At 46.6% G+C, this 26,779-nt stretch overlaps 2 protein-coding genes across 2 annotated transcripts; one reads left to right on the top strand and one right to left on the bottom strand.

Moving 5' to 3' along the window:
- The first annotated feature begins 3,489 nt into the window (after window positions 1–3,489).
- adoa (2-aminoethanethiol (cysteamine) dioxygenase a) lies at window positions 3,490–9,576 on the top strand. Its single transcript, XM_043712307.1, has one exon. The coding sequence runs from the start codon at window positions 3,576–3,578 to the stop codon at window positions 4,365–4,367; it is 792 nt and encodes a 263-aa protein (XP_043568242.1). The 5' UTR covers window positions 3,490–3,575; the 3' UTR covers window positions 4,368–9,576.
- Window positions 9,577–18,684: 9,108 nt separating this feature from the next.
- Window positions 18,685–22,084, bottom strand: egr2b (early growth response 2b). The gene is made up of 2 exons (XM_043712195.1): window positions 21,596–22,084; window positions 18,685–21,042 (listed from the first exon to the last, which is right to left on the bottom strand). Exons 1-2 carry the CDS (start codon window positions 21,753–21,755, stop codon window positions 19,928–19,930), a joined length of 1,275 nt encoding a protein of 424 aa, XP_043568130.1. The 5' UTR covers window positions 21,756–22,084; the 3' UTR covers window positions 18,685–19,927.
- Window positions 22,085–26,779: the final 4,695 nt, after the last annotated feature.

The raw sequence follows: 26,779 nt of genomic DNA, 5'->3' as shown, positions 1-26,779 counted from the left end.
GCTGTACACTGTCCGCCTTCAGGCTGTGCACTGGGTGCTGCACACCGTCTGCCTTCAGGCAGTGCACTGGGTGCTGCCCACTGTCCACCTTCAGGCTGTGTAGCGGGTGCTGTACACTGTCCCCCTTGAGGCTGTGCAGCGGGTGCTGTACACTGTCCGCCTTCAGGCTGTGCAGCGGGTGCTGCACACCGTCTGCCTTCAGGCAGTGCACTGGGTGCTGCACACCGTCTGCCTTCAGGCAGTGCACTGGGTGCTGTACACTGTCCCCCTTGAGGCTTTCCAGCGGTTGCTGTACACTGTCCGCCTTGAGGCTGTGCAGCGGGTGCTGTACACTGTCCGCCTTTAGGCAGTGCACTGGGTGCTGTACACTGTCCACCTTCAGGCTGTGCAGCGGGTGCCGTACACTGTCCACCTTCAGGCTGTGCAGCGGGTGCCGTAAACTGGCCACCTTCAGGCAGTTCAGCGGGTGCCGTACACTGTCCACGTTCAGGCTGTGCAGCGGGAGCCGTACACCGTCCACCTTCAGACAGTGCAGCGGGTGGCGTACACTGTCCCCCTTCAGGCTGTGCAGCGGGTGACGTACACTGTCCACCTTCAGGCAGTTCAGCGGGTGCTGCACACCGTCTGCCTTCAGGCAGTGCACTGGGTGCTGCACACTGTCCACCTTCAGGCTGTGTAGCGGGTGCTGTACACTGTCCCCCTTGAGGCTGTGCAGCGGGTGCTGTACACTGTCCGCCTTTAGGCAGTGCACTGGGTGCTGTACACTGTCCACCTTCAGGCTGTGCAGCGGGTGCTGTACACTGTCCGCCTTCAGGCTGTGCAGCAGGTGCTGTGCCACCGTGGGCGGCACGGTGGCACAGTGGTTAGCACTGCTGCCTCACAGCGCCAGAGACCCGGGTTCAATTCCCACCTCAGGCGACTGACTGTGTGGAGTTTGCACGTTCTCCCCGTGGTTTCCTCCGGGTGCTCCGGTTTCCTCCCACAGTCCAAAGATGTGCAGGATCAGGTGAATTGGCCATACTAAATTGCCCGTAGTGTAAGGTAAGGGGGAAATGTAGGGGTTTGGGTGGGTTTCGCTTCGGCGGGTCGGTGTGGACTTGTTGGCCCGAAGGGCCTGTTTCCACACTGTAATCTAATCTAATTTAATCTAATCTACACTGCCCGCATTCAGGCAAAGCACGGGGTGCCGTACACTGTCCGCCTTCAGGCAGTGCACTGGGTGCTGTACACTGTCCACCTTCAGGCAGTGTAGCAGGTGCTGTACACTGTCCACCTTCAGGCTGTGCAGCGGGTGCTGTACACTGACCCCCTTCAGGCTGTGCAGCGGGTGCTGTACACTGTCCACCTTCAGGCTGTGCAGTGGGTGCTGTACACTGTCCACCTTCAGGAAGTGCACTGGGTGCTGCACACTGTCCACCTTCAGGCAGTGCACTGGGTGCGGCACACTGTCCAGCTACAGGCTGTGCAGCGGGTGCCGTACACTGTCCACCTTCAGGCAGTGCAGCGGGTGCCGTACACTGTCCACCTTCAGGCTGTGCGCTGGGTGTTGTACACTGTCCACCTACAAGCTGTGCAGCGGGTGCCTTACTCTGTCCACCTTCAGGCAGTGCAGCGGGTGCTGCACACTGTCCACCTTCAGGCTGTGCAGCGGGTGCTGTACACTGTCCGCCTTCAGGCAGTGCAGTGGGTGCCGTACACTGTCCACCTTCAGGCAGTGCAGTGGGTGCCGTACACTGTCCCCCTTCAGTCTGTGCAGCGGGTGCCGTACACTGTCCACCTTCAGGCAGTGCAGTGGGTGCCGTACACTGTCCACCTTCAGGCAGTTCAGCGGGTGCTGCACACTGTCCCCCTTGAGGCTGTGCAGCGGGTGCTGTACACTGTCCGCCTTCAGGCAGTGCAGTGGGTGCCGTACACTGTCCACCTTCAGGCAGAGCAGTGGGTGCCGTACACTGTCCCCCTTCAGTCTGTGCAGCGGGTGCCGTACACTGTCCACCTTCAGGCAGTTCAGCGGGTGCCGTACACTGTCCGCCTTCAGGCAGTGCACTGGGTGCTGCACACTGTCCACCTTCAGGCTGTGTAGCGGGTGCTGTACACTGTCCCCCTTCAGGCTGTGCAGCAGGTGCTGTACACTGTCCGCCTTCAGGCAGTGCACTGGGTGCTGTACACTGTTCACCTTCAGGCAGTGCAGTGGGTGCTGTCACTGTCCACCTTCAGGCAGTGCACTGGGTGCCGTACACTGTCTACCTTCAGGCAGTGCAGTGGGTGCCGTACACTGTCCACCTTCAGGCAGTGCAATGGGTGCCGTACACTGTCCCCCTTCAGGCTGTGCAGCGGGTGCCGTACACTGTCCACCTTCAGGCAGTTCAGCGGGTGCCGTACACTGTCCGCCTTCAGGCTGTGCACTGGGTGCTGCACACTGTCCGCCTTCAGGCAGTGCACTGGGTGCTGCACACTGTCCACCTTCAGGCAGTGTAGCGGGTGCTGTACACTGTCCGCCTTCAGGTAGTGCACTGGATGCTGCACACTGTCCACCTTCAGGCAGTGCACTGGGTGCTGCACACTGTCCACCTTCAGGCTGTGCAGCGGATGCTGTGCCCACCGTGGGTGGCACGATGGCACAGTGGTTAGCACTGCTGCCTCACAGCGCCAGAGACCCGGGTTCAATTCCCGCCTCAGGCGACTGACTGTGTGGAGTTTGCACGTTCTCCCCGTGTCTGCGTGGGTTTCCTCCAGGTGCTCCGGTTTCCTCCCACAGTCCAAAGATGTGCAGGGTCAGGTGAAATGGCCATACTAAATTGCCCGTAGTGTTAGGTTAGGGGTAAATGTAGGGGTATGGGTGGGTTTCGCTTCGGCGGGTCGGTGTGGACTTGTTGGGCACACTGTAATCTAATCTAATTTAATCTAATCGACACTGCCCACCTTCAGGCAATGCACTGGGTGCTGTACACTGTCCACCTTCACCCAGTGCACTGGGTGCTGCACACTGTCCACCTTCAGGCTGTGCAGCGGGTGCTGTCTCCTGCTTGCTCCGCTGCCTCAGGGTTCAGGGAGAGTCAGGAAACTACAAATCCCAGGAGGGTAGACATTTTGACGCAAATAGCAACGTGATGACATCATGATCCTTGAAGCCGTTCGGTGACGGTTGGCAGCACGTGACTGTGGACGTGCGGAGCGCGGAGAACGTGTCCGGGGATTGACTGGAGAGTGCACTGACCGGAGCCGGGGCTCGGAGCTCGGACACTGACCGGGGGCGGACACCGGACACTGACCGGATCCCTGGTGGGGGGCGGGGAGCGGATACCGGACACTGTCCGGGGCCGGGGGGGGGGGGGCGGGGCCCGGTCACTGACCGGGGGTGGGGAGCGGACACTGTCCGGAGCCGGGGGGGCGGGGCCCGGTCACTGACCGGGCCGGGGGGGCGGACACTGTCCGGAGCCGGGGGGGCGGGGCCCGGTCACTGACCGGGGGTGGGGAGCGGACACTGTCCGGAGCCGGGGGGCGGGGCTCGGGGAGCCGGCGGTGACTGGGCCGGAGCGTGGCCCGAGGCCGCCAGCCTCCTCCCTGGTGGCTGGACCATGCCGGGGGACCGCATGGCGACCTCCCTGATCCAGAAGATCGCCCGCCAGGCCCGCACCACCTTCAAGCTGCTGCCTCTGGCCGAGGCCGGGCCCGGTTCGGCGCCGGGGCCTGGGGCTTTCCAGGACAACCTGAGCCAGCTGAGCTCGCTGCTGGAGAAGGTGAAGGCCGAGGACCTGAACCTGACGCCCCGCAGGAACCAGGGCCCGCGGCAGGCCGGGCCCCCGGTCACCTACATGCACATCTGCGAGAGCGAGCAGTTCTCCATGGGGGTGTTCCTGCTGCAGGCTGGAGCCTGCATCCCGCTGCACGACCACCCGGGGATGCACGGCCTGCTCAAGGTGCTCTACGGCAGCGTGGCCATCGAGTGCTTCGACAAGGACGACGGCGAGCAGGCCGCGGCTGGCGTCCAGTTCAACCCGCCCCTGCTGCAGGGCCAGCGGGCCAGCCTCCGCCGCTCGCTGCGCTCCTCCAGCCGCCTCCTGGATCAGGCGAGCGGGCCGTGCCTCCTCACCCCGCGGCTCAGCAACATGCACCGGATCGAGGCGCCGAACGGGCCGGCCGCTTTCCTGGACATTCTGGCGCCGCCTTACGACCCCGAGGCCGGCAGGGACTGTCATTACTTCAAGGTGCTGCAGCCGGTGCCGGGCAAAGCCAGCAGCCCAGCTCCCCCCGAGCAGGAGGCCGTTTGGCTGCTGGAGGTGCCGCAACCCGCCGACTTCTGGTGCGGAGGAGAACCTTATCCCGGTCCCCAGGTGGTACCTGACCGAGAAGCGAGCCCGAAGGAATAGTCATGTACCCATTTACAGTGAAGAACCCTTCACGAACTCTTCAGCCAAGCTCACTTCGCCCCCTACCCCCTGCATGGTTAATGCTCTTTTTCATGTTGCAGAGTCGACCCAACCTTTAATAACTTTGTTCATAGCCACACCAAAAACCAATATCCTCAAACTCTTCTGGAGAGGAATGAAAACAAAACTTTGCGCCTGGACCTTTCAAGTTAAAAGTAGAAAAATTGTGTATTCATTCACATCTATTGATTCTGTGCAGTAACATTTTCGATCCAGAAAATGCTAGTGAAGCTCAGCCTGTCTGAGGAGAGAAGGAATCTGTGTTGAGTATATGTATTCAGGATATGAGATATTATATAATGGATCTGTCCAGCCTTTTTTTTCAGATTGTCAGACCAGCATTTAATTGGTAAACATCCTAGTGATTTTATTGAGAGTGCAACCAATCATCCAAAATGTCGTGTTTACCTGGAATGCAGACTTTATAAATACTCAGAAGTGGAGGTTGATCAGTTCAGTTGTTTTCTGAAGTATGGAAATTTCTGAGGACATAACTTTATTTCTTTTCCCAGTAAGAACAAAACACTATTGGTAGAAATACTATGAATTCATGTTTTGTATTCATGTGTGAACAACTGTATTTTCATATGAACTCTGTTTTAACTGTTTCCAAAGCAGTCATCAACCTGAACTTGACAGCCACAGAAGGTACAGGTGGACAAACATCTTAAAATTTCTCGCTTCCTTTGAAACCAGTTGCCTCCAGAATTCACCACCCGCCCCCTCTAAGCACTGCTTCTTTTTTGTTTAATGTCATATATGCTACCGTTTTGGCATAAGTATTTTAAGAAAGGAGTCATCAGGAGTTCAATGCCCATACTGTTTACCAGCACCTGGGCCTGTTTGTCTTGTATATTTACTGTGATGCTACGTCAAATGCGTTATCAGAGAATCATTTTGCACTTTGGATTCCAAAATGCTGACCTTAACAATGTTAGCCAGCAATTTAGTCAATAAAATCTGTTATTCTACGCAACATCCAGATATATGAAATGTTGAAAGGTTTTGGAAGTGGTAGTAAAGAAATTCTTACTGACATGTTCATGAAACTACTGTGAAATTAAAGCGTTGTTGATATGGAGGGCTGTGGGAACTGTTTGTTTAGCTCTGTACAGCACTTCCTTGTTAGCGCTGATATGGTGGCTTGATTTTCAAAAGCAACGTGACAACTGGTTGGAAACAATTATTTTGGTTTAGTCACTATGTAATAACTGTGACTGCGCGACAAAGCGCTCATTTAGAATTAGTTATCAAGATTATTGTATACATTTAAACTTTTTTTTTAAAACTGAGAGTAGGATTTTCTTATAAATCCGCAATGCCAATTTATTGCAAAATCTGCTTGGAATGACTGTCTTTATAAATATTGGGAAAGAAGACTAAATGTAGCCATAAAAGGGAAACATAACCAAAGGCTAACTTCATAACCAGCAGTAACCTAAGAAGCAAAGGGCTGAGATTTTCTATTCATGTTGGCCATAATTTTCAAACATAACTTCAAATAAGATATCCACTGAAATATTTTTAATTCACCCAGCTGCAACATGTGACATGTTCCCTTTCAGAACCCCCACTGCTGGAAGCTCGTCTGATATGACTGTGCAGCCTTGTGCTACATTGCAGCTCTATAATGATTGTGTGCCCCCTTCCCTGCTATATTCCCTTTTTGGTTTGTTGAGTTCTGCACTATTAGAAGTACATTATTTTTATTTGAAATAATACCTTAGCCTTTAAGGAGTGGATATGATTTTATTGCAAGAGCTATGAAACTGTGGAAAGGTGAAAATTGGACTTATTGAAATAAGTTATGTAATTGTCCTGCCTAAGTGGTTGTTTTTTTGTAAGTATAGTGTTGAGTAAAAGTTGTCCATGTAGTTTTGCATGCTGTGGTCCATAATCCTCAATGCAGTTTATTTAGTACTCCATGTGAAAATACAATGCAGAACAAAATGTTTAGCCATTTCTTTTATTCAGTATTGTATAAATAAAATGGAGTAGAGAAATATGGTTTTTGGTTCACTTAGCTGAGTTATGCTGTTTATATTGGTGGAGTAAAAATCATATCTGCTTTTTATGTATTATCTTTAGATTGTACTATTTCAGCAGTACAGGTATATGACAAAAGATATTCACTTTATTAGAAAATATTCTTGAGCAATAAAATGTATAGCATGTGATTTACTGATGCTGTATTCTTCAAAATGTTAATACTGGAAGTTTAAGCACCCTGAGCATTGTTCTAAATGTAATGTGGTCGCTCATTTCATTACAAATTCCCAAACATTCATTCTCATATTTGAGTGATGCATGAGCAATCTTAAGAGTTGCTGGGTAGTAACTGAAGTGCTTTTGGTACAAAGCCATCTAAACTCCTGAGGTTTTGACCCAAATCACTAGAGCTGAGTGCACAAACCAGAAGCATTGATGATTGTTCAATCAGTAAAGCAATGCATGGGTTGACTAAATGTAAAGTTAGTTTATAGGAAAATGTGAGTGGTTCACATTAATGGCTGGTGGTTGCTCCACTAGGCTTTCAATTGATGAACAGAAGTTCAGGATTTTGGAAATAAACATTTCTGCTTCAGTAAATATTTGTTTTCAGTAAATATTTGGGTGAGGCCTAGCCAGCAACAACTTTACTTCGCACTGCAACCATCATCATTCTTACATAGTTAAAATGTAGATAAAGCATTTTTTAAAATACCAGCATAATAGTCGAACCAAACAGTTGAGCAGCAGAATGGAATAAAGATATAAATTGGTCTTTAAAAATATGGAATGTTTCTGTTTAGTCAAGTTGTAATAACAGATAAAACAATATTCTTTAAGATTTGTTGTGGTAAGCTTTCAACTGGACACATGCATGAGAGGTAATATCATAATCCTGGCCTGTGCTTGTGAACTTGGCTCTTTTTTTAGTTGAATGAGAAGTCCATGAGTTTAACCTATTTTCCAGGGAGTGCTACATTGCCAAAAGTACCATATTTCAGAATGAGACTTTAAACCAAGGCTTTCTATCTGTCCTCGGGTGGATGTAAAAGATACATGGTACTAGTTGAAGAACAGGAAAGTGCTTGTGTTATCCTGGGTAAAGTCTGTCCCTCAGCCTCTAATGGGTCACTTTGTTTCAAGGGCCTATCTGTAAGGAAGTTGCTCTTTTAAAACGCCTCCACATCTGTGTGTGCAATTGAGAAGTCACTAATTAACAATGAAGCACTGAATTATTTTGATGTTAAAAGGTACCCATGTACTTTTCAGGTGCCAGTTCATTTTGTTTTAATGGAACCAATATGGGGAATGAAACCTAACAGGTCACATTGCTTCTATGCTAGACAGAGGATTTGGATCCTGATCAATAACAGTCATTCAGGTTTCCCTGCTACATCTGACTGTCTGGCATTCTATTTCTACCTGACCTGCCTAACTCATCCAGTCTTAAGGTTTTTATCCTGTGTGTGCTTGATCAATTCCTCCCTTATCAGAATTTCATGCTTGATGTCTTCCTCTTCCTTTTTCTGTGCTTAACTTGGGGTCAATTTTTATATATGGCCTGAGGTGTTAACACCACTGTCTATGAACCAATGTCAAATCATTAGTATAGTGGCTGGAGAGATTCCAGCATGTGCCAAAATACTGCACACCCTATTGTTTCTCTCCTCTGAGCAGATTGAACTCAGTCATGCACACTGTGAGATCTTGTTCTTTGACAGTAAAATCAACAGTTTCCATTTACAACTTTATTTGTCCCATTCTCATTGTTTGTTTGCTTCTAAATCACTCAGCCAGATCTCCAGGCTTAGATCTGACAATACACATTTCCTGTACTAAATCCTATGCGATGTCATTCTAATTGCTTGACCTTGGCAGCTCTCATTTTCTCCTCATCCTAGTGTATTGTGATAGATTAATTTTTAGCATCTATATAGATCGTGTCATGCATTAACCTTTTTGTTTCTTGCTGCAAGCTGAAGCAACTCAATGTTTCTGTTTGTGTCATCTGATTGTCTATAGTATGATCACTCCCTTCACAGCACCATCTATGACAAAATTTCCAATCATCACAGCCTTGCATTTTGAAGTTTTCTACCTAAGTCCTTCCATCTTCCATCCATATCCACATTGTTACAGTGACTGTGTTTCAGAAGTACTTTGTTGACTTATAAAACACTTTAGGATGTGTTGAATGGTGCTATGTGAATGAGTGCAAGTCATTTGAATTCGTTGAAATAAAATCATGAATCTCAGGTGTTTCAAAACTTTGTTGAAGTGCATTGATTATAAAGTGGGTCATAAAATGGGTTGATTCACCATAACCCTGTTTTGCCATCAGTCGCCATGTTTCTGCTCTATATGCATGTGGGTGTTATTTTGCCAGGGTTACTGATGCACTAAATAGTAGTGCAAGCTGGTCTTCTGTCCATGCAGCCCACGCACCCTCACACCCCCCACTACCCCCTTCATAATAGTGGAAAGATATTTTATGGATTTGGAATGTTTCACATTGAAATTCAATATCAATTCTCAGTCAGTTGTAGGAAATACTGGAGAAAACATATGAAAATTGCTTTTGTCCATTACTAAGTCCCTTCCATTCTTTCCACCATCCTTATAAAGTCTTTTGGTAGTAAACACTAAGGAAATGAGTGTTGTTTCCCAAAAAATGAAAGTTCAAGCAGCTTAAACTATAAACTTGTTATAGTAAAAATGGTTTGGCACTTCAAGGGTGTAGTTTTTCAATAAAATTTAACTTTAATTAACAGTTCTTGTCTTTTTAAAAAAACTTAGTTTTAATGCATGCTCTATGTTCCTATTGGAAAGTGGTAACTAAAATCAATTGGCAAGTGACAGATTGAAAGCAAATCTGAGGTTGGTTCAGATGCACAGTTTAGTGGTTTTCATTTGCCTATGTAAGTTGGTGTCTTGATCTATATCAAACAATATCTGATTATTTATTTGAGGAATTGCCACCAATCAGTATTCTGTCTTTGAGTGGCTAAGAAGGTAGCCTCATTTTACTGCAGTACAGAACCTGTAAAATTCTGTAACCATAAGCAGTAAAATCTATTCAGGATATCAATATTGTAAAATGTACAACAATTGCACTGCCTGTATCTAAGTTTTATGTTAAATAAATGAAAATACAAACCAATATTAAATGTTTAATTGAATATTGCATTTTTAAAGTATAGTCACGTTGAAGTACATTCATTCCTCTGGTATCACTGTTTAGATGTGACTAACATAGTCACTGACTTGTGTTTGTTTTTGTATCTTCATGGAATGTGAATAGCACTGCGTGGGCCAGCATTTATTGCACATCTCTAATTGGATAGGGGACTGTAGAAAGTCGACCACGTTGCTGTGGGGCTGGAGTCGCATATAGGCCAGACGAGGTCAGAATGACAGATTTCTTTCCCTATAAGCCATTAGTAAACAAGGGGTTTTTTCATGAGTCATTAGACTCGCAATTGGGAGAGTTAATTTTTATTGACTGTAATCTGACATAGTGGAATTCGAACCATACACACTACCAGTCCACTACCGTCAGTGTGCCTATGCCTTCACTGAAATGTCCGTTTCCATACTTGAGCTAATCAAGTCAACCTTGTTCGTCAATCAAACTACTAAAACTAAAAATATTACATTCTTAAAATATAAAGAACTTTCTTTATGGCAAGGAACATTTTGTGAGTGGATAATAAGGGAAATTGACCTGCAAGTAATGAGTAGTTCAGTTCAATTTTACAAATTCTTCGACAGTAAACGAGTTTTTAATTTACGTGTACTAATAATCCGTTCTTTTCCCTTCAAAGGGTGATAACTCAAAGCAGCTAAAGGAGTTAATTCTAGTTTAAGAATTCGCCCAGGTTTGACATAAGAATAACTCACTAAAAGTTGGTTAATAAGATTGCTGTTAATGTTTTCAGATGCAAGAGAATCGCATGCCTATTATAGGTAGTCCCGATTAATCACTGCGTTAAGTAAAGCTACATCATTCGAAATACATAACCAATTTTACATGGGAGTATGTTCTGGGAACGTTAGACAAGTACTGAATGCGAGCGCAACGTTAATACTTGAGACAGGAAATGGTCAAAAAGAGTCCAATTTGCCCAGAGATGCTAAGTTTAGGCACTGCTGCGATGCATGTAAGAACCACGTTACGGCAGATCAGGTGCGTGTTGAATCCCCGGCAGTAAAGCCAAAACGGTGCCTTCTTGATCAAAACTGAGTTAATTGAAGATTACTTATCAGCAAGCGGACAATTAGTGTCAAGACGTTTTATGTAAATAGATTGTTTTGAATGCATTCAGATGTATGGCGATCCAGCTGTTATTAAATAATCGAGGAGGTGTGGAGGTTTAATTGAATCGAACTTTCTGCCTGTTTTGCACAGATCTCCACACTTTGAAACCTAACAATTGTTTGAGAAGGTTCAGTATAGACTTCAGGATGGATTTGGAATATTTCTTGCCATACGTTCTTTTAACATAACAACTACTTTGGAAGTATATAGCATTCAACATCTGAATGAATGAGGCTAAGTCTGAAGCGGGGAGGACAGAAGAGAAAAGGGAAGACAAAATTAATTTCTGTTAAATGTGAAGGACCTTCATTTAAATGACAGTTTTCACACCACAAGACCTCCGAAAGTGTTTTACAATCGATGAAGCACTTTTGAAGTGTAGGTAAAAACAAGGAGTGCAGATGCTGGAAACGAGAGTCTAGATCACAGTGGTGCTGGAAAAGCACAGCCGGTCAGACAGCATCGGAGGAGCAGGAAAATCGACGTTTCGGGCAAAAGCCCTTCATTCTGAAGGTGTTAGTTGATTAGATTTTTACTATAGCATCAAGAGAAATTGTCGCAACGTTTCTAATCGATAGCCTTTCAACAGATCGCAAGATGAAAAGTCATTGATTAGATTAGATTAGATTACAGTGTAGAAACAGGCCCTTCGGCCCAACAAGTCCACACCGACCCGCCGAAGCGAAACCCACCCATACCCCTACATTTACCCTTTACCTAACACTACGGGCAATTTAGTATGGCCAATTCACCTGACCCTGCACATCTTTGGATGGTGGGAGGAAACCGGAGCACCCGGAGGAAACCCACGCAGACACGGGGAGAACGTGCAAACTCCACACAGTCAGTCGCCTGAGGCGGGAATTGAACCCCGCTAACCCCGCACAGTGCTAACCACTGTGCCACCGTGCCGCCCACGGCCCCCGTGATCTGAATGTCTAACTCTGTTTTCTCCACTGACGCTGACTGACTTACTGAACGTCTTCCGTTTTTATCTCAGATTTCCAGTATTTTATTTTATATTCAAATAATTCCATGAGAAGAGTTAAGCCCATTTGGGAGAAGAGTCTGAATTTTTAGAACAGTTAAGAAAGAGTTTGCACCTATCTGCTGCTCTTCGTGACCTTAGCATGGAAACAGGTACTGCAACGCAGTGCTGTCCAATAAAAATCAACGTATATACAAGTATGGCTATAGCAATACTGGTTTCAACGTGTGCACCAATTCAGGTAGAAAACGTTGCACACAACGGTAGAAAATGTAATCTGTGGTTAATTAACATCTACCAGCATTTGGTGATCGGGAAAGTAAACCCTCCATTTCAACTAAAGCATTTACTTTTCCTCCTAAACGTTTTGCAAAACTCAACGATTTGGAAATAGGTACAAAATACAAATTAAGTCCCTAAAATAAACCCCAGTCACCATCATAAGGGAGCTCTGGACATGATTGATAACGTAATTATCTCTGATAGACAGTGACGCTTTTACTATCTGCAGCTGAATGAAGTGCAGAGAGCAAACGGGTCACAATAAATTGATGTTCCACAAGTTCTTGTACCATATCTCTGAACTATAGCCCCGAGTTCATATCCCACCTGCTGAAGATGTTTTTCATAATGCGTGCGAACATTTTTTTAAAGGTTTAAACATCGTTTCCCGAATCCAAGGTTCAAGGCCCACACGCCATCCAATCACACTGTGAAAACGAACATTGAGACGGGTTCCCAATACTCACTTCCATTTATTAATCAACGCTTCTACTTATTAATCAAATGCATTTAGCCAAACGGGGCTGGTGCTAATAATTTGGATTCAATTATCGCAAATGTCCTGTTTATGGCTCTGGGTAAAATAATATTTTTCACTTCATTAATAGTGTCCAGAACCGCTGGGAGTGGTGCATTCAGTGTGTCATCAAAGCATGAAGTTCATTGCTGAAAGCGTCCGGCTTATTTACACCCACACTTTATACTATGCTTCTGTGCCTCTGCACTTGACCGAAGAAAATCTGCCTTTCGAATCGTTCTTTTATTCGTTTTGGCCACAAATTAGCAGTAGTTTGCATCTGTTTAGTTTCATTCTGTTGAGTGACTAGGACTACTCGTCAAATAGTTTGCAGTGTGAAAACAGACAGTTACCTGTGAGCCCTACCTGCTTCCAAATTGCTACGTAACACAGTAGCGTCAAAAGGCGTTTTGTAAATAATTATTCAAACCTAGGCAGGTGACTGCTTTTGTGCCTTCGCTGATTTCGTTTTCTCAATAATCACAGTCTCGCGAACAATGTCTTCAAACAAACTTTGGAAAACAACTCCAATCTAGGTCTAAGTTTAGAAACGTTTAAACTTTCAGAATAAGAACTGTTTCCCACGGTAAGGATGATTTATGCCTTCTACCGCCAATCCTCTGTTCATACGAAAGTAATACAATTTAAAAATGCTGCCTTCCCAATAATTGAACATCTGAATTTCGAACTGACCCCAATTTCTATTTCGAGGACTGTCAATGCATCTCCTTGCCATAATGGATCCTTTTGTTTTTAAAAAAAAGTACTTTTTTTTACGCGTACCTATTATAAAGTGGCAGTGACCTGCAGACTTGTTTTGGAGATGCCGGTGTTGGACTAGGGTGTACAAAGTTAAAAATCATTCAACGCCAGGTTATTGTCCACTAGGTTTACTTGGAAGCACTAGCTTTCGGAGCGCTGCTCCTTCATCGAGTGGTTCATCACAACCGCCTTTACAGACGTGTTGAATTTGTCCAACTTTGGCAGGAGATTCAACTGTTTGTGTCCACGTGTTTGTTTTGAGTGCGTACATGTTTATGTTTAAGTGTGCATAGGGTGTGCTTGTGCTTAAGTTTGTATGTGTGTGTGTGTGTGTGTGTGTGTCTAACTGGATGAACTGGGAGGAAAGTCACCAGCTGGTGGTGCAAAATCCCTGAAGTGTACCTGGAGTGATGAAACACAACGCCAATAATGGGTTTTCAGGTTCTCCTTTCACAGACCAATCATCTGAGAAACCAAAGGGGTCAATGAGCACAGAAAGTCCCTGAAATTAACACACTACATTTCTGGAGGCAAATGGCAATTAGCTGTTTATTGTTTAAATGTTTCAGAAGAGTCCAGTGGAAAAGCCTGAATTTTACACAACATACGATGACCTTTACATAGCGCTGTCGCAGAATAAGACATCCCCACTTCAGGAACGTGCAAGGAAATATGACACCGAGCCTAATAGGGGGCTATTAGGCCGGATGAGTAAAAAGTTGATTAATAAGTTAGGTTTGAGGAGTGTTTGAATCGAAGGAAATAACAGAGAAGAGTCGGAAGTGTGTAGTGGAGGGAATTCCAGCGCATAGGGCAGAAACAATGAAGGTACCGCCGCTAATGGTGGATCAACTAAAATCAGACCCCAATCAGATAGGAGCCCGGAGAGTTGGGGGAGATTACAAGAATAGAGAGGGTAAAGCTAGAATTTTAAAATCGAAGTGATACTTGCTGATAGTCAATCAGCACAGAATTTGATAAAGGAAGAGGGACACGGCGTGAGTTGAGACAAGGCAGCAGAAGACTGAATAACATCAAAAGGAAAATAAAGACAGCATTATCTTTGCATTCCAGGAAAACTGCTAGTGGCAGTGGATGGTTAAGCCAGCTATCTGACAGTGATCAAATCCACGTCCCTTAGTTCTGGGGCAGCAAGAGATAAGGATTATATCAGGGGGAAGAGTCGGGATAAGAGAGAACTACACCATCAGCGTTCGGGGTGAATGGTGCAGTTGAGCCAATCAGCAGCTAAAGAAATGTCTTAGCAAATGTAGGGCTGAAGTTTAGACTGTTGGCGCTTTATTAAATGCTGTCATACATCAACTTGCCAGAGGGTTTGGGGATCAAGTATGAAGAACGGATAGGACCAAGGGCGATATCGGTGTTAAAAGAAAGTTACTTTGTAAGTGATACGATTGGACTCGTAAGAGCAGTGGGCTGACAAAGTGAAGCAGGGCCGAATAACCCGGTCCTGATTTCCGTGATTCTCAGTTGTAAAGAGAATGTAGGTTGGAGAGTTTCCCTGGAAGATAAGTGAAATGAACTTCAAGCAGACAGAACATAAAAAACGGAGTTAGAAACCGGCCAATAATGAGTCATTCGTGCAGAGAGACGTTCTGAGGAAAATCCACCAGGCTGCAGTGGATGTGTGTGTGTGACTTGGGAGGGATATTGGAAACATTATCCCTCAGCAGGTGCACTGAGATGTTTGGGGAGAACCGGACAGTTGAGCGGTCAGATTTGGAGAGCGGAGGACCTGAAGTATTTGAATATAAAAGGATCCCCCCTCAAAACCTGTGCTATGTGGAGTATGTTGGCAACAGCTATTTGCAGTCAAATTACTTCAGGAGAATCTGAATGAAACCATGCTTTATCATGTAATAGTTTTGAGTGGCATGAACGAACAACCACTTGTCACATAAAACAGTGTTAGGATAAAAGGCCCAAAACGTCCGGGTTCCCAAGTTCATGCAGGTGAATTTGGGCTCACCTGATCGGTTTGGACGGAGGGATTGGGATGTTTCAGTAATTGATTGACACGGACACCACCCTTGAGCTTGAACACACCACACTCCAACTTCTGGATATAGGGATATCTCTTTTCCAAATTTGCAGCTGTCCAGGCAATCCCACCGATTGTCAGGCAGTAGGGGGGTGTTACTGATAAGTGCAAATCGCCTCTATGAGAGAGGGGCGGCATCGTCACCTCTCACAATGAATTGAAAGTTAACAATCACACAACACCAGGTTATAAGCCAATAGGTTTATTTGGAAGCACTAGCTTTTGGGGCGCTGCTAAAGTTGGTGCTTCCGAATAAACCTGTTGGACTATAACGCGGTGTTGTGTGATTTTTAACTTTGTCCACCCCAGTCCAACACTGACACTTCCTCATACTGAATTGAAGGGCGGGGTTTCAACGAAATTAAACATTGAATTTGGGTAAATGCTTTTGGTGAAGCTATTCCCTAATAAACCCATTCAGAGATGTTATGACACACCTCTGAAACAGGTGGGACTTGAACCTGGGCCTCTAGCTCATAGGTAGGGACACTACCGCTGTACCACAAGAACTCTTACATGCATCGCGTGAACGCCATATACCCATCTATGTGGTACTGGTGTGCAAAAAATCCACTACATTTCATTAAGAGGAAAATGCAAAGGGGACTGTTGTAGCCCAGTGGCAGTGTCCCTACCTCGGAGCTAGGAGACCCCCATCTGCTCAAGCGGGAAGTCAGACCATCGCTGAACAGATTGATCAGAAAATATCTAAAGCACTAGCAATTTTTTAAAAAATCTAAATGGTTGTTGTTATTCCAACTTCTGGCGTCCCATGGGATTTTGAAAATGTAGGCAAACCGCGAAGCGCAGTTCTAAGCGCTTGGACCAACCTCTACCACTTTTGGAAAGGTTCTTATTTCGAATGAAATCCTTTACCCCCATCTGGCACGTCTCTGCTTTGTAAACGCGGGAGGGCTGTCCAGAAACAGCCATTGCATGTTATTTTTCTGCTAATCGGAAATCCGATTGTTTCCTGTCATCTGCCCGAAAAAGATGAATGAATTGGCAATAGTTGAATGAAATCAATTCATGTTCTCCCAATAGCCACAGATTCTCTGTTTATTGAAAATAAAACTCGACAAAAGCCGGTGAAAAACACCACGATGCAGGGCATCCTCTCTAATTTCGCATTTGCTGTTAACCCTGTGATAATAAAATGATTAGCAGCGCTTCTTTAAGTACAATTTCACACCAGTACATTTCAGCTCAGTGTTTGACCTGAGGAATTGTAACCTCCTTCTGTTTCGGGATGGTTCGTTCTGGCGGCTCAATCAAGGTGCAGTTTGTATTGTCTGTTTCAAGGACAGAATTGCAACCTTGGCTGTATCTTTTGTGCAAGCGCACTAAGTGTACGGTCCCACCTACAATCAGAGCCAGAACCACATCAAAGCGCAACACTGCGGATGCTGGAACACTGCAATCAAAACCAAAGAATGCTGGAGAAACTGAGCAGGTCTGGCAGCATCTACTGAGAGAGAAACAGAGTGGAGTCCAGAGATTCTTCTTCGGAGCCATGGGACCTCAAGACGCAAACTCTGTTTCTCTCTTCACAAATGCTGCTGAGTTTCTCCAGCACTTCCTGTTTTTTTAAATTGGAATTCTGTTGGCCCGTGCGATCCCAGTCCAATGATATGGCGGTATCCTTTCCAATCGTTTGGAAATTCCAACAGGAGTAAGGAATCTGTCCCCGTGCGTACCCAACTTGTGTGTAAAGACATTGACAACAATCCAGAGACAAACAAGTAGTCATTGTGAATTCAACAAGGTTTTCCAGGGCGGGAACAATGGTGTATGCAAACGAGAGAAGGCGGTTAACCCTGGCTTCTAACAAGAGCTCCCAGCTCTCCACTGGGATCCCCCCCCCCCCACTCCCATCAACAATGAGACCAGTTGTCTCTCCTCTCCTAAACATCCCCTCCCCTCCACCCAACCTCTCTCATTTCTAACTGGGAGCCCCCATCTCTCCAGCAACTGGGAAACCTATTTTCAATATAACTCGGGCGTACTCCTCCCCAAGACGGAGACTGGACCGCACGCACCTCCAACCTATTCAATATGAGATGGGATCCCATCTTCGCCCTATTCCCACCCACACCCACCATTCTCTTTACGACTGGGAAACCCCTCCCCCACAAACACACAGACATTTCTCAATGGAAACTGGGTCCCACCTCCCTCTCCAGTGTACTTACTGTTTGATCCACATCTTGAGGAGGCATTAAACCGTGGAAGGGAATCAAATTTCATCCGATTATGGAAAGATCATTTATTTCAGAAACGTATGAGTGTTTTTTTCTTAAAATGTGAAACTTTAAACTTAATTCTCCTTAACTCTAGGACCAGGGGAATTGTGTTTTAGTTGTGTTCCATGAAGAGATTCTGCTCAGATTGATCAACAATCTCCAGTTAAGGTGTGGGGAGTTGTCACCCTCTGCTTTGAACGAAATTTTCAAGAACACTTTCCCTGGAAGTGTGCAAAACCGCGTCCAGATTCAAAATAAGTGTTGTTAACTCTTACTCTCACATTTCCCATCTCACGTTCCTACTGTAGGAAGGGCCGCGCACACGAGAACATTTCCACATTGACAGAGAAAATTGTGAAAATATACACTTTTCCTCTCACTCCCTTCATGACTCCCTTTGAAGAGTGCACTCAGGGTCTCGGGACGGTCATCCCTAGGTAGACTCTCTCTAATCTCTGTATTAAGTGAGCTAACCGAGCCAGAGGGAGTGAACACACTGGGGCAGGAAGGGACGCCAACGCGTGGAGATTGGGATTGAGAAAGCAACGTCCAGTTTATCAAGTGGCAAAGACGCATGGCTTCCGTTCAAAGTTTCTCTCGCTTACACTTGAAGGTGCTGGCATGACCCTAGCGCCAGACAATCCATGACATTCCTAACACGTTGTGTGTGCTTCTATGCACTGTGATCACTCAGTTTTAATCATGGAATCAATAGCCTGCAGACCCACTAAAGCACCTGATTTGCTCAAGGCAGCCACTGGAGTACTGCACTGGGTGTGTGTGAGTGTGCCTCAATGGGGAAATAGGATCCCACAGCCCAGAAAGAGGATGAGGCCATTCGGCCCTATTTGAAAATCAATTCGAATGTGATTTACTGGGCTGGAAACGCTGTCTCTGTCACTGCTGCTGAGTTTCTCCAGCGCTTTCTGGCTTTTCCAGTCAGTTCCCTCCATCTCATCAGCTAACTCCTTTCTAAGAGCTTTTCCACTTTGTAAGTCCCTCTCCCAGGTCGTGCAATCAACAGATTCACAACCTATGCTCAAATTGTGAACGTTTCGAATGCGATTTTTAAAATGACACAGACAAAATAAACACGTGTTTTGTAAAATTATATTTACATCAATATGACCATAAAACAATACATCTTTAAGAGGACTGATTGGTCCCTTTATCTTTAAAAACCCAGTTAGTGGTTTTACACCAATACATTAAACCATCAAAACAGGTCAGCATCAGCCACATTAAAAATTATTCACACTCCTTACAACAGAGCTTTGCTACAAAATGTAAAACAAGGGAAGATATTTAGCACAAAAACGCGTACAAAAATATTTTCTAAAAATCTCCAGATTAATCGGCAGGAACTGCACAGCTTCGCCAGCTCGTGGAGGTCATTGGCGATTCCAGGATTGCCAGGGTCTGTCATTTAAGGCCGGATATTTACATGCAGACATCGTCCACAATAAACAAGGCACCAAAATATCTCAGCATGCAGTGTTTAAATGCGAAAGTACAAAACATCCAATTGCCATTAAACCAACACCGGATAAAGTTGCCTCTCAATGACCTCTGATCAGATCTAATTTCTCTAATCCCCCTCCCTCATCTTTTTTTTTCTCCTCTGGGACTTGCCACGTAAGAGAGAAAGAGTTAAAACATCAACAGCGTGCCGCACACATCCTCATTCACAACGTGGGCCCGTTCCTGGTTACTTTTTACAGGGTTAGAGAGCTTTTTTTTTAAAAAAAAATGTCATTTGTCACTTTCTTTTTCCAACTCGTTGTTGGAAGTCATTAGTGACCTATAAACACAAAGTGCAGGAGCGAGTTTTCTCAAACATTCACTGAATTGTTTACAAACCATTCCCTTTCGCCACCTGTGCAGAACTCTCACATAACCTCACGCCCCCTTGACCCCGGTAATATTCTCAACCAGAGCTGCATCTGAACTGGGAATGTTTCGGGCGAGCATGAGAGAGTTAGTTTAACACAGTATATACACACACGCACATATATATATATATATATATTGAGAAAGAGATTTAGATTTCTATATAGCACCCTGACTGGTGAATGAAACCAGGAACACTACACTGTCAGGAAACATTTTGAGAAGTGACCAACTCGCTTCTCTTTTCCCACGTTCGACAAGAGATGTTGGCGGTGGAGAGGGGTGCTATTGAAGGCTCTTACAGACGAAGCTGGGGAGCAGACTGTAAACACGGAGCTGCAGGAAACGTGGGTGCAATCTGCGATAAATATGCCGTTCCCTTAAAGTTCTTCGCGTTGCGGGTAGTGTCAGTGAGCGACTCTGTCTCTCGTGTGTGTGTGTTCACTGGTTCACACTGTCCTGGGCGGACAGACGGCGAGCGGACTGCCCCCGGAGCAGACCGTGGATACTATTGCGGGTCCTGGCGCCTTGTCCGCCGCCAGTCTCTTCTCCTTCTGCCGCAGGTGGATCTTGGTGTGCCTCTTGCGCTCGTCGCTGCGGGCGAATTTCCGGCCGCAGAAATCGCAGGAGAAGGGTTTCTCGCCGGTGTGGGTGCGGATGTGGGTGGTCAGGTGGTCGCTCCGGCTGAAGTTCCGCATGCAGATGCGGCACTGGAACGGCTTGTGGCCGGTGTGGATGCGGATGTGGCGGGTCAGCTCGTCCGAGCGGGAGAAGCGACGGTCGCAGCCCTCGGCTGGGCACGGGTATGGTCTCTCGTGCACCGGGGTCTTGCTCGGTCGGTTCGGGTACTTGCGGAGCCGGATGGGTCGCAGGGGCAGGTTCTGTCCGCCGTAAGCGCTCGGCAGCCTGGCCCCTTCGGCCACCGGGTTGCCCAGGGTGAAGTTCCTGATGGTGGACAGGGGAGTGAGAGCTGGAGCCATCCTGACGCTGTCCCCGGGGCAGGAGAAAGATTTGCGCTCCACTCCCGGGTTCAGGTCCCTGTGCGAATGCTGAGGCTGGAAGATGCTACTGTACTCCGGCAGGATGGGGAACAGGGGGTTGTCCACCACCGGCTTGGAGGACGGGTAACTGGGAGGTGGTGGTGGAGGAGGAGGGGGGTAGCAGCTGGAGGTACTGAAGAAGGGAGCCGGCTCCTGGTAAATCTCCCCGCAGCTGTAAGGAGGGGGAGGCGAGTACATGTGCTCCATCTCGCTCGGATTCTGCGCCATCGTGCAACTGAGGGTGCTGGAGAGAGGGTTCGGAGAGGCAGAGGAAGAGGAGGAGGATGAGGAGGAGGAGGAAGAGGCGGCGGAGGAGGTAGACGAAGGGACTCCGAAAATCCCAGCACTCACGATGTTGATGATGCCCTCTGGACTCCAGTTGGCTCCGGTACATTGAGAGTCAATGGAGAACTTGCCCATGTAGGTGAAAGACTGTCCTCTGGGGCCAGAGGCTGGGTGGTAGTTGTTGGGGTAGGGTAGGTCCAGCGCTCTCTTGTCGCCGCTCATGTCCACATTAATCATGTCTGAAATGAAAGAGAAAAAGAGAGAAAAAAAAATGATGCGCGATTGTTCTCTGTAACATGTACTGCAACTCTCACATGCCCGGGTTTCGGACATCACAGAAACATTCAGCCAATAGCATCGCTTAAACTGCTCCACACCTGGGACACTATCGCGGTGAGAGCCGCCAGTGACAATCAACGAGAGAGAGAGGAGCACACACAACAAACACTGAAAGCAGACTAAACAATCGCCGCCTGGTGATCACACTCCTAACACCAAACCCAAACACTGTACGCGTTCACAAATATTTATACAAAAAATCCACTCCATTGTTTCATGTCACTCCATTTTATTTAAAAAAATGATTTCCCCACCACCCACTAAATTCACTTTCCACCCCTTCCCCAGAAAATTAAATTAAAATTGTCATTTTTTTGAATTATCTTACATATTTTTATAGCGCCCAAACGTTGTGAGATTATAGTCAGTTACATGATGTCCCGATCCCCCCGCCCCCCCATCTCCAGTCCACTGGAGAACAGACCAAGGTGCTCAGTAACTTGAGATGCTTACCTGAGGGCATCTGCTCGTACGGGGCCAGCTCCTGGTTGGGGAAGATGGTGACGGACGCGGGCAGCGAACTGAGCTCATCCACCGAGTACATGTTGTCGGGTATCTGATGGAAGAGGCCGCCCAGTGACAGCGGGATCTTTTCCACCGCTTTCGCTGTCATCCCCTCCAATGTTGGCTCAATGGCCCTGCGTGGTTTTGATTTTTTTTCTCTCTCGCTCTCTCACTCCGAAAAGTTTCCTCTTCTCGCACACTCGTGTGTGTGCGTGTGTGTCTGTGCTGTTAAGTGTGTGTCAGAGTGTTGAAAGCCGAGCTGTTTGTGCTGGGTCTCCCCTTGAATTGCAGAAAGGGCTAGAAATCCTCGCCCTCGGCTCTCTATTGGGTAGAAAGGCAGCCCCCAGCTTTGAGCTGCCGCTAATCTCTCTTTCTCTGTGTGTGTCTCTCCCTCAGTCTCTCTGTCTCAATCCCCCTGTCTGAAGCTCCACTTTACTATTTATCTCGAGCAGCCGAATGCCCCGTGACGTAAGAGACCATATATGGACTGAGAGAGGAAAGGGGCTGAGACAAGCAGCTGTGACGCTCTGGGCGAGGAGCTGATTGCCTGGGCGCTGGTTGCACGGCCACAGGGGAGCTCATACACCCCCTCCCCCTCACCCCCATCCCCGGCTGCTCTGGGGGGAGAGAGGGAAGGGGGAACTGAGTGGGGAGGGGGGGGGGTCCCTCTCTGCAATGGGGGGAGGGGGGGTCCCTCTCTCCCCCTCCCCCCCCCCCCATTGCAGACTCTGCTGCGTTCAGGAGCAGCTCGCTGCAGATTCCGGCGGCTGCTTGCCTGTCCATGTATGGTGTCAGGATCCGGCAGCAAGGGGGAAGGGCACAGGAAGAGGCCCGGCCGACCGGGCTCCGCCCTTCCCCCCCATATTTGGCACAAGATTCCGGAAAGAGGTGAAGCGTCGGAAACTGGCGAGAGCCACGCTCTGGAGAGGCTGCGAGAGAGACACAACAGACAGAGAGAGAGAAAAACCGCAGGGTGACCACAAGAAATAAAAACAGCAACAACCTGTTACCCAAAACTGGCCTTCCATTATTCTCAAACAGCAAGAGGATGCTATTTACATCTGATGCAGACCCCTAACTCTCTCTCTCCCCCCCCCCCTCAACAATAACCTTTGGGATTCAGTTCAGGGTCAGGTTTGGAGGGGGTAAGAGGTTATTGGGACGTTGTGAATTTCTCTTGCTCACGAACATTCAGATCTGAAGAGCTCCCCGTAAATCTCCCATCAGTTCACATATCCATAATGCCTTCCCCCCCCCCCCCCCCCACCACCACCCCACCTCAAAACCCCAACAATTGGTTTGAATTTCCCAGCCAGTCCAACCCAACGGTGACGGATGTGGGTCGCTCCCTTCAGTCCTTGTCCGTTCCTGTAGCAGCTCCAGCGAGGAAAGAGGGCAGGGGCGGCTGAGTTAGCTTTGATCATTTGCCAACTCCTGTCCCGGAAACATTAGGGGTCTGGAATGCAACGCTTGGATCTGCCATGCGTTAGCAAACACGTACAAATGTTGGGGGACCACCATCGCCTGCCCATCCGAAAGGTAATCCCCACTTTCTCCTTTGCTCACTCTCTCATTTGCAAGTCTCACTCTGTTCTGTGCCGCTCTCTCTCTCTCTCGCGCACTCCCTTTCTCTCACACTGTCACTGGCTGTGTGCTGTCTCTTTTGCTCTTTCTCCGGCAGGCTGCCTTCATCGCATTTTGTTTTGCATCCCTACATGTTTCTCATTATCTGTGTTTCCTTCTTCTTTCGTCTGACTTTGGGGAGTCCTCCAATCGTACATTGTACCCAATTCTAAGTGTTCTACGTGGGGCCGGTCATTGAGCAGAATGCCTTTGCTGGGACACTGTTCATTTGGAATTTTAAGCCAATGTCAGACACTCCCAGGTGAAAAGTAAGGCTGCACTTTGGGTGAAGTTCGGGGTGACAGAGATTGGGGGTCTTTATGGAGCAATGAGCAAGGTCTCTGGAGCAGAAGTTCTGGGTTTGACAATGACCCTTTGGAACAAGTCAAACACCATCTCATTAGGAATTGGTGGTGAAAGCCAGTGTGATTCCAATCCTAATTTTTTTTATTTCTATCAGCCCTCCCAAGTGGGAGTCAGGGCCCCAAGTCCGGTCACGGGTTGAAATTTTGAGGTCATGGACTATGATGCGGAAGTAGCTGTTGTGAACCTCTGGCAGGGTTATCACAGCTGTACCATTGCTCTCACAAACCCCCACTGTCACAGATTTCACTGAGGGGTCACCACAACTTTCAAGTCTCAAAAATGTGTCACAATGGGAAAGTGTTTGGGAAACTGTTTTTTAAAAAAATACTTTCAACATTCCTATTGCCTTCATATTTCTTTTCAATTAATTACTATTTCTTCAATCTCTTAGGACCCTCTTATACTCTCTCTGCATTCCACCTCTATCCTTTCTACATTTTGCCCTTTACGCTTTCTATTTCCCATTTTAACTTTCCTTGTATCTCCCCCACACTCTCTATAATCTCCCTTAATTTATCTCTAGATTCCCCTTACCTTTCCCATATTGTGCAATTGCTCTCCACGTTTCACATTACTGTCTCTGTATTCCCTTATTAATCTCATGCTCTTCCTTTCTTATTCCATTTGTATTCTGTTTTACTCTCTGTCTTCCTTTATTCTCCAATCTCTCTGTATTCCCATTTTCTGTCTCTCTGCAATTCCTCACTACTCTTTCCATATTCACCCTTTACAGTCAATTTAATTTCTCTGCATTATCTCCTTTCACTCTGTACTCTCTTATCAATCTGAATACTCAGTTTTCATCCTCTGTATTCTCTCCTCACTCTCTATTTCCTTTTTCTGTCCATATATTCTCCTTTTCTCTCTGTATCCTCTCTCTACTCTCTTTCTCTCTATTGAGTCTTTACTGAATCAGTATCAGGAACAGTGAAACAGGATGAGGCCATTTAGCTCCTCAAGCCTGTTTTATCATGCAATGCGATCAATGACCTAATTTAGCATCATTCAGCATAAACTCTATTTGTGGAAGAGACTTTGAAAGTTCCAGCACCCTGTGTGTAGATATTTTTCCTTATTTCAGTGATGAAAAATTCAGCTATAATTTTTAGACTATGCCACACGATCCTGGACGACCTACACCTCACCCCAAACTGTAGAAATAGTTTCTCTGTACCTGCCCTATTGGTTGATCTTAATATCTTGAAGACCCCAATCAAAATCACCCCAGAACCTTTTAAACTCAAGGGAATACAATGTTAGTTTTACCCTTGGAGTCCAGACATCATTCTGATAAATTTGAGCTGCTTGGAATAACTCTGGATGTGGTCGAACAAGGCTTTGTGTAGCTAAAGCAGGATTAATACCCTCTGGTATTCAAGCCCAATGGATTATAGTGGACAGCATTCTATTAGCCTTTTTGAGCAAATTTGAGTATCTGCCCAATACCCCTACTCTCTGTCTCCTGCCCATCAGCTAATTTTCTAGCAGGTCAATCATTACATGGCCTTCAATGTATCTCACAGTCCCTTCAGAAGGACTTCATCCAAATATATTTACATTGCTCAGGGCTACTTTGGTCGAGGTTTTCAAGATATTAACCTAGGACGAGGTCTCTAACTAGCTGGTGTGGCCTGCTATTTGAACCACCTTCTCGAAAAGTTCAATAACATGGTCAGGAATGACTTGTCCTTCCCAAATCCACGCAGGCTCTCTCTGATCAGCTGATCACTGAGAGGTGTCCAGCCACTTTTGAGCTTGTTACAGACTGTAACAACTTCCTAGAATCTAATTCCCTACGGTTCCCGCCCCACTCTTGTTAAATCAGATTGGGAATGCAGTATTCCGTTTTACTCTGCGTGTGTGTAATCCCTCCCAGTCTCTCCCTCCACCCCCTCCAGCTCTCACCCCAGGTGTCCCTGTCCCTTTCTCAGTTGTGTCTCCAGCGGGCGCCCTCTGTTGCCTGTAGCTCTCTGCAGCGCCCTGAGCTTGTCATGGAAACAAACCACCACTCGGCATTTTCCGCGCCTCAGTATCTCCACTTTGTTTAATTCAAACACGGCACCGATCGCAGAGCGATAGCGACTTCATCCGCTTCTTGAATTTTCCATTTTTGCACCTGATATTTACAAAGGACAACTCGGACAAGCCACCAAACCTCAATAAAGCAATTTATTTTGAAAATAACACACGACTTTCCCTCTCAATACAGCACGCCCTGTGTAATGCAGCCTGAGACACGCTCACTTCCTGTCGGCTGCTTCAGCTGCCTTTAGTTTGAAGACGGATGTTTGAATGAAGGTTAAAAACATTGTAAAAGTGGTCCTGTCAGTTTCTTTTTCTGGGATAAAGTTACAATGTAGCTGAAATGGTGTGGTATCAGAGCAGCATTGTCTGTTACAAGGCTATCATTTGCCTCCATATGGGAAATATTTAGATAAATGAAACATAAGGGGACATTTAGGAAATAGCCACGGGGACATCTGCCAAAGGGTTGGGGGCGGGTGGTTTATACTTCCGAGGGTCAGCTTCGCCTTCTCGCTTATTGAATAAAGGGCGGCTCCAGAGAGTCCAGAAGGTGGGGCTAGCGTTGAAAGCTGGACTGGGGAAGATAACATGCCAAAGTCGACACTAGTCTTGCTCCTGGGATCCCGACTTACCAGGAACGCCTTCATTTGAAAGCCAGTTACTTCACATTGCTAGGTATGCTGCTTCATTTAAACCAGTAGATAACCCCTAAATAGACCTCTGTCAAAAATCGCAACAATCCGAAACTTCATACCAACAGTTCCAAAGTTCTTATTCACAGAGTCGAATTTCAGATTGGTAAACTCGATGTTAGGGTCTGAACTGTGTAAGAACAAATGCCTGTATTTTAATCGGCGTTCACCTGTTTACAGGTATTTTTAAAAATGGTCCTATCCCATTAACAATACAGAGGACGTGGTATTGCTCAGTCGAGATTTATTTGCAACACAAGAAACAATGACCAGATGACCAGTGTGCGATAAATATTGGCTAAAAAAAAAACTGGGACACCAGGCTTTGTTCCAAAGAACAAAAAACAATACAGCACAGAAACAGATCCTTCGGCCCTCCAAGCTTGCGCTGACACATTTTGCCCTTCCATACTAAAACTGTTTTCAC

This window comes from Chiloscyllium plagiosum, chromosome 22, assembly GCF_004010195.1.
Source record: "Chiloscyllium plagiosum isolate BGI_BamShark_2017 chromosome 22, ASM401019v2, whole genome shotgun sequence".
Lineage (NCBI taxonomy): Eukaryota > Metazoa > Chordata > Chondrichthyes > Orectolobiformes > Hemiscylliidae > Chiloscyllium > Chiloscyllium plagiosum.
The sequence above is the reverse complement of the archived record's forward strand: the minus strand, read 5'-3'. Positions and strand labels throughout refer to the sequence as shown.

Coding starts and splice junctions, on each gene's coding strand:
- adoa (XM_043712307.1), top strand. CDS start 3,576: ATGCCGGGGGACCGCATGGCGACCTCCCTGATCCAGAAGATCGCCCGC.
- egr2b (XM_043712195.1), bottom strand. CDS start 21,755: ATGACAGCGAAAGCGGTGGAAAAGATCCCGCTGTCACTGGGCGGCCTC. Junction 21,043..21,595: donor GTACGAGCAGATGCCCTCAG/GTAAGCATCTCA, acceptor CTTTCATTTCAG/ACATGATTAATGTGGACATG.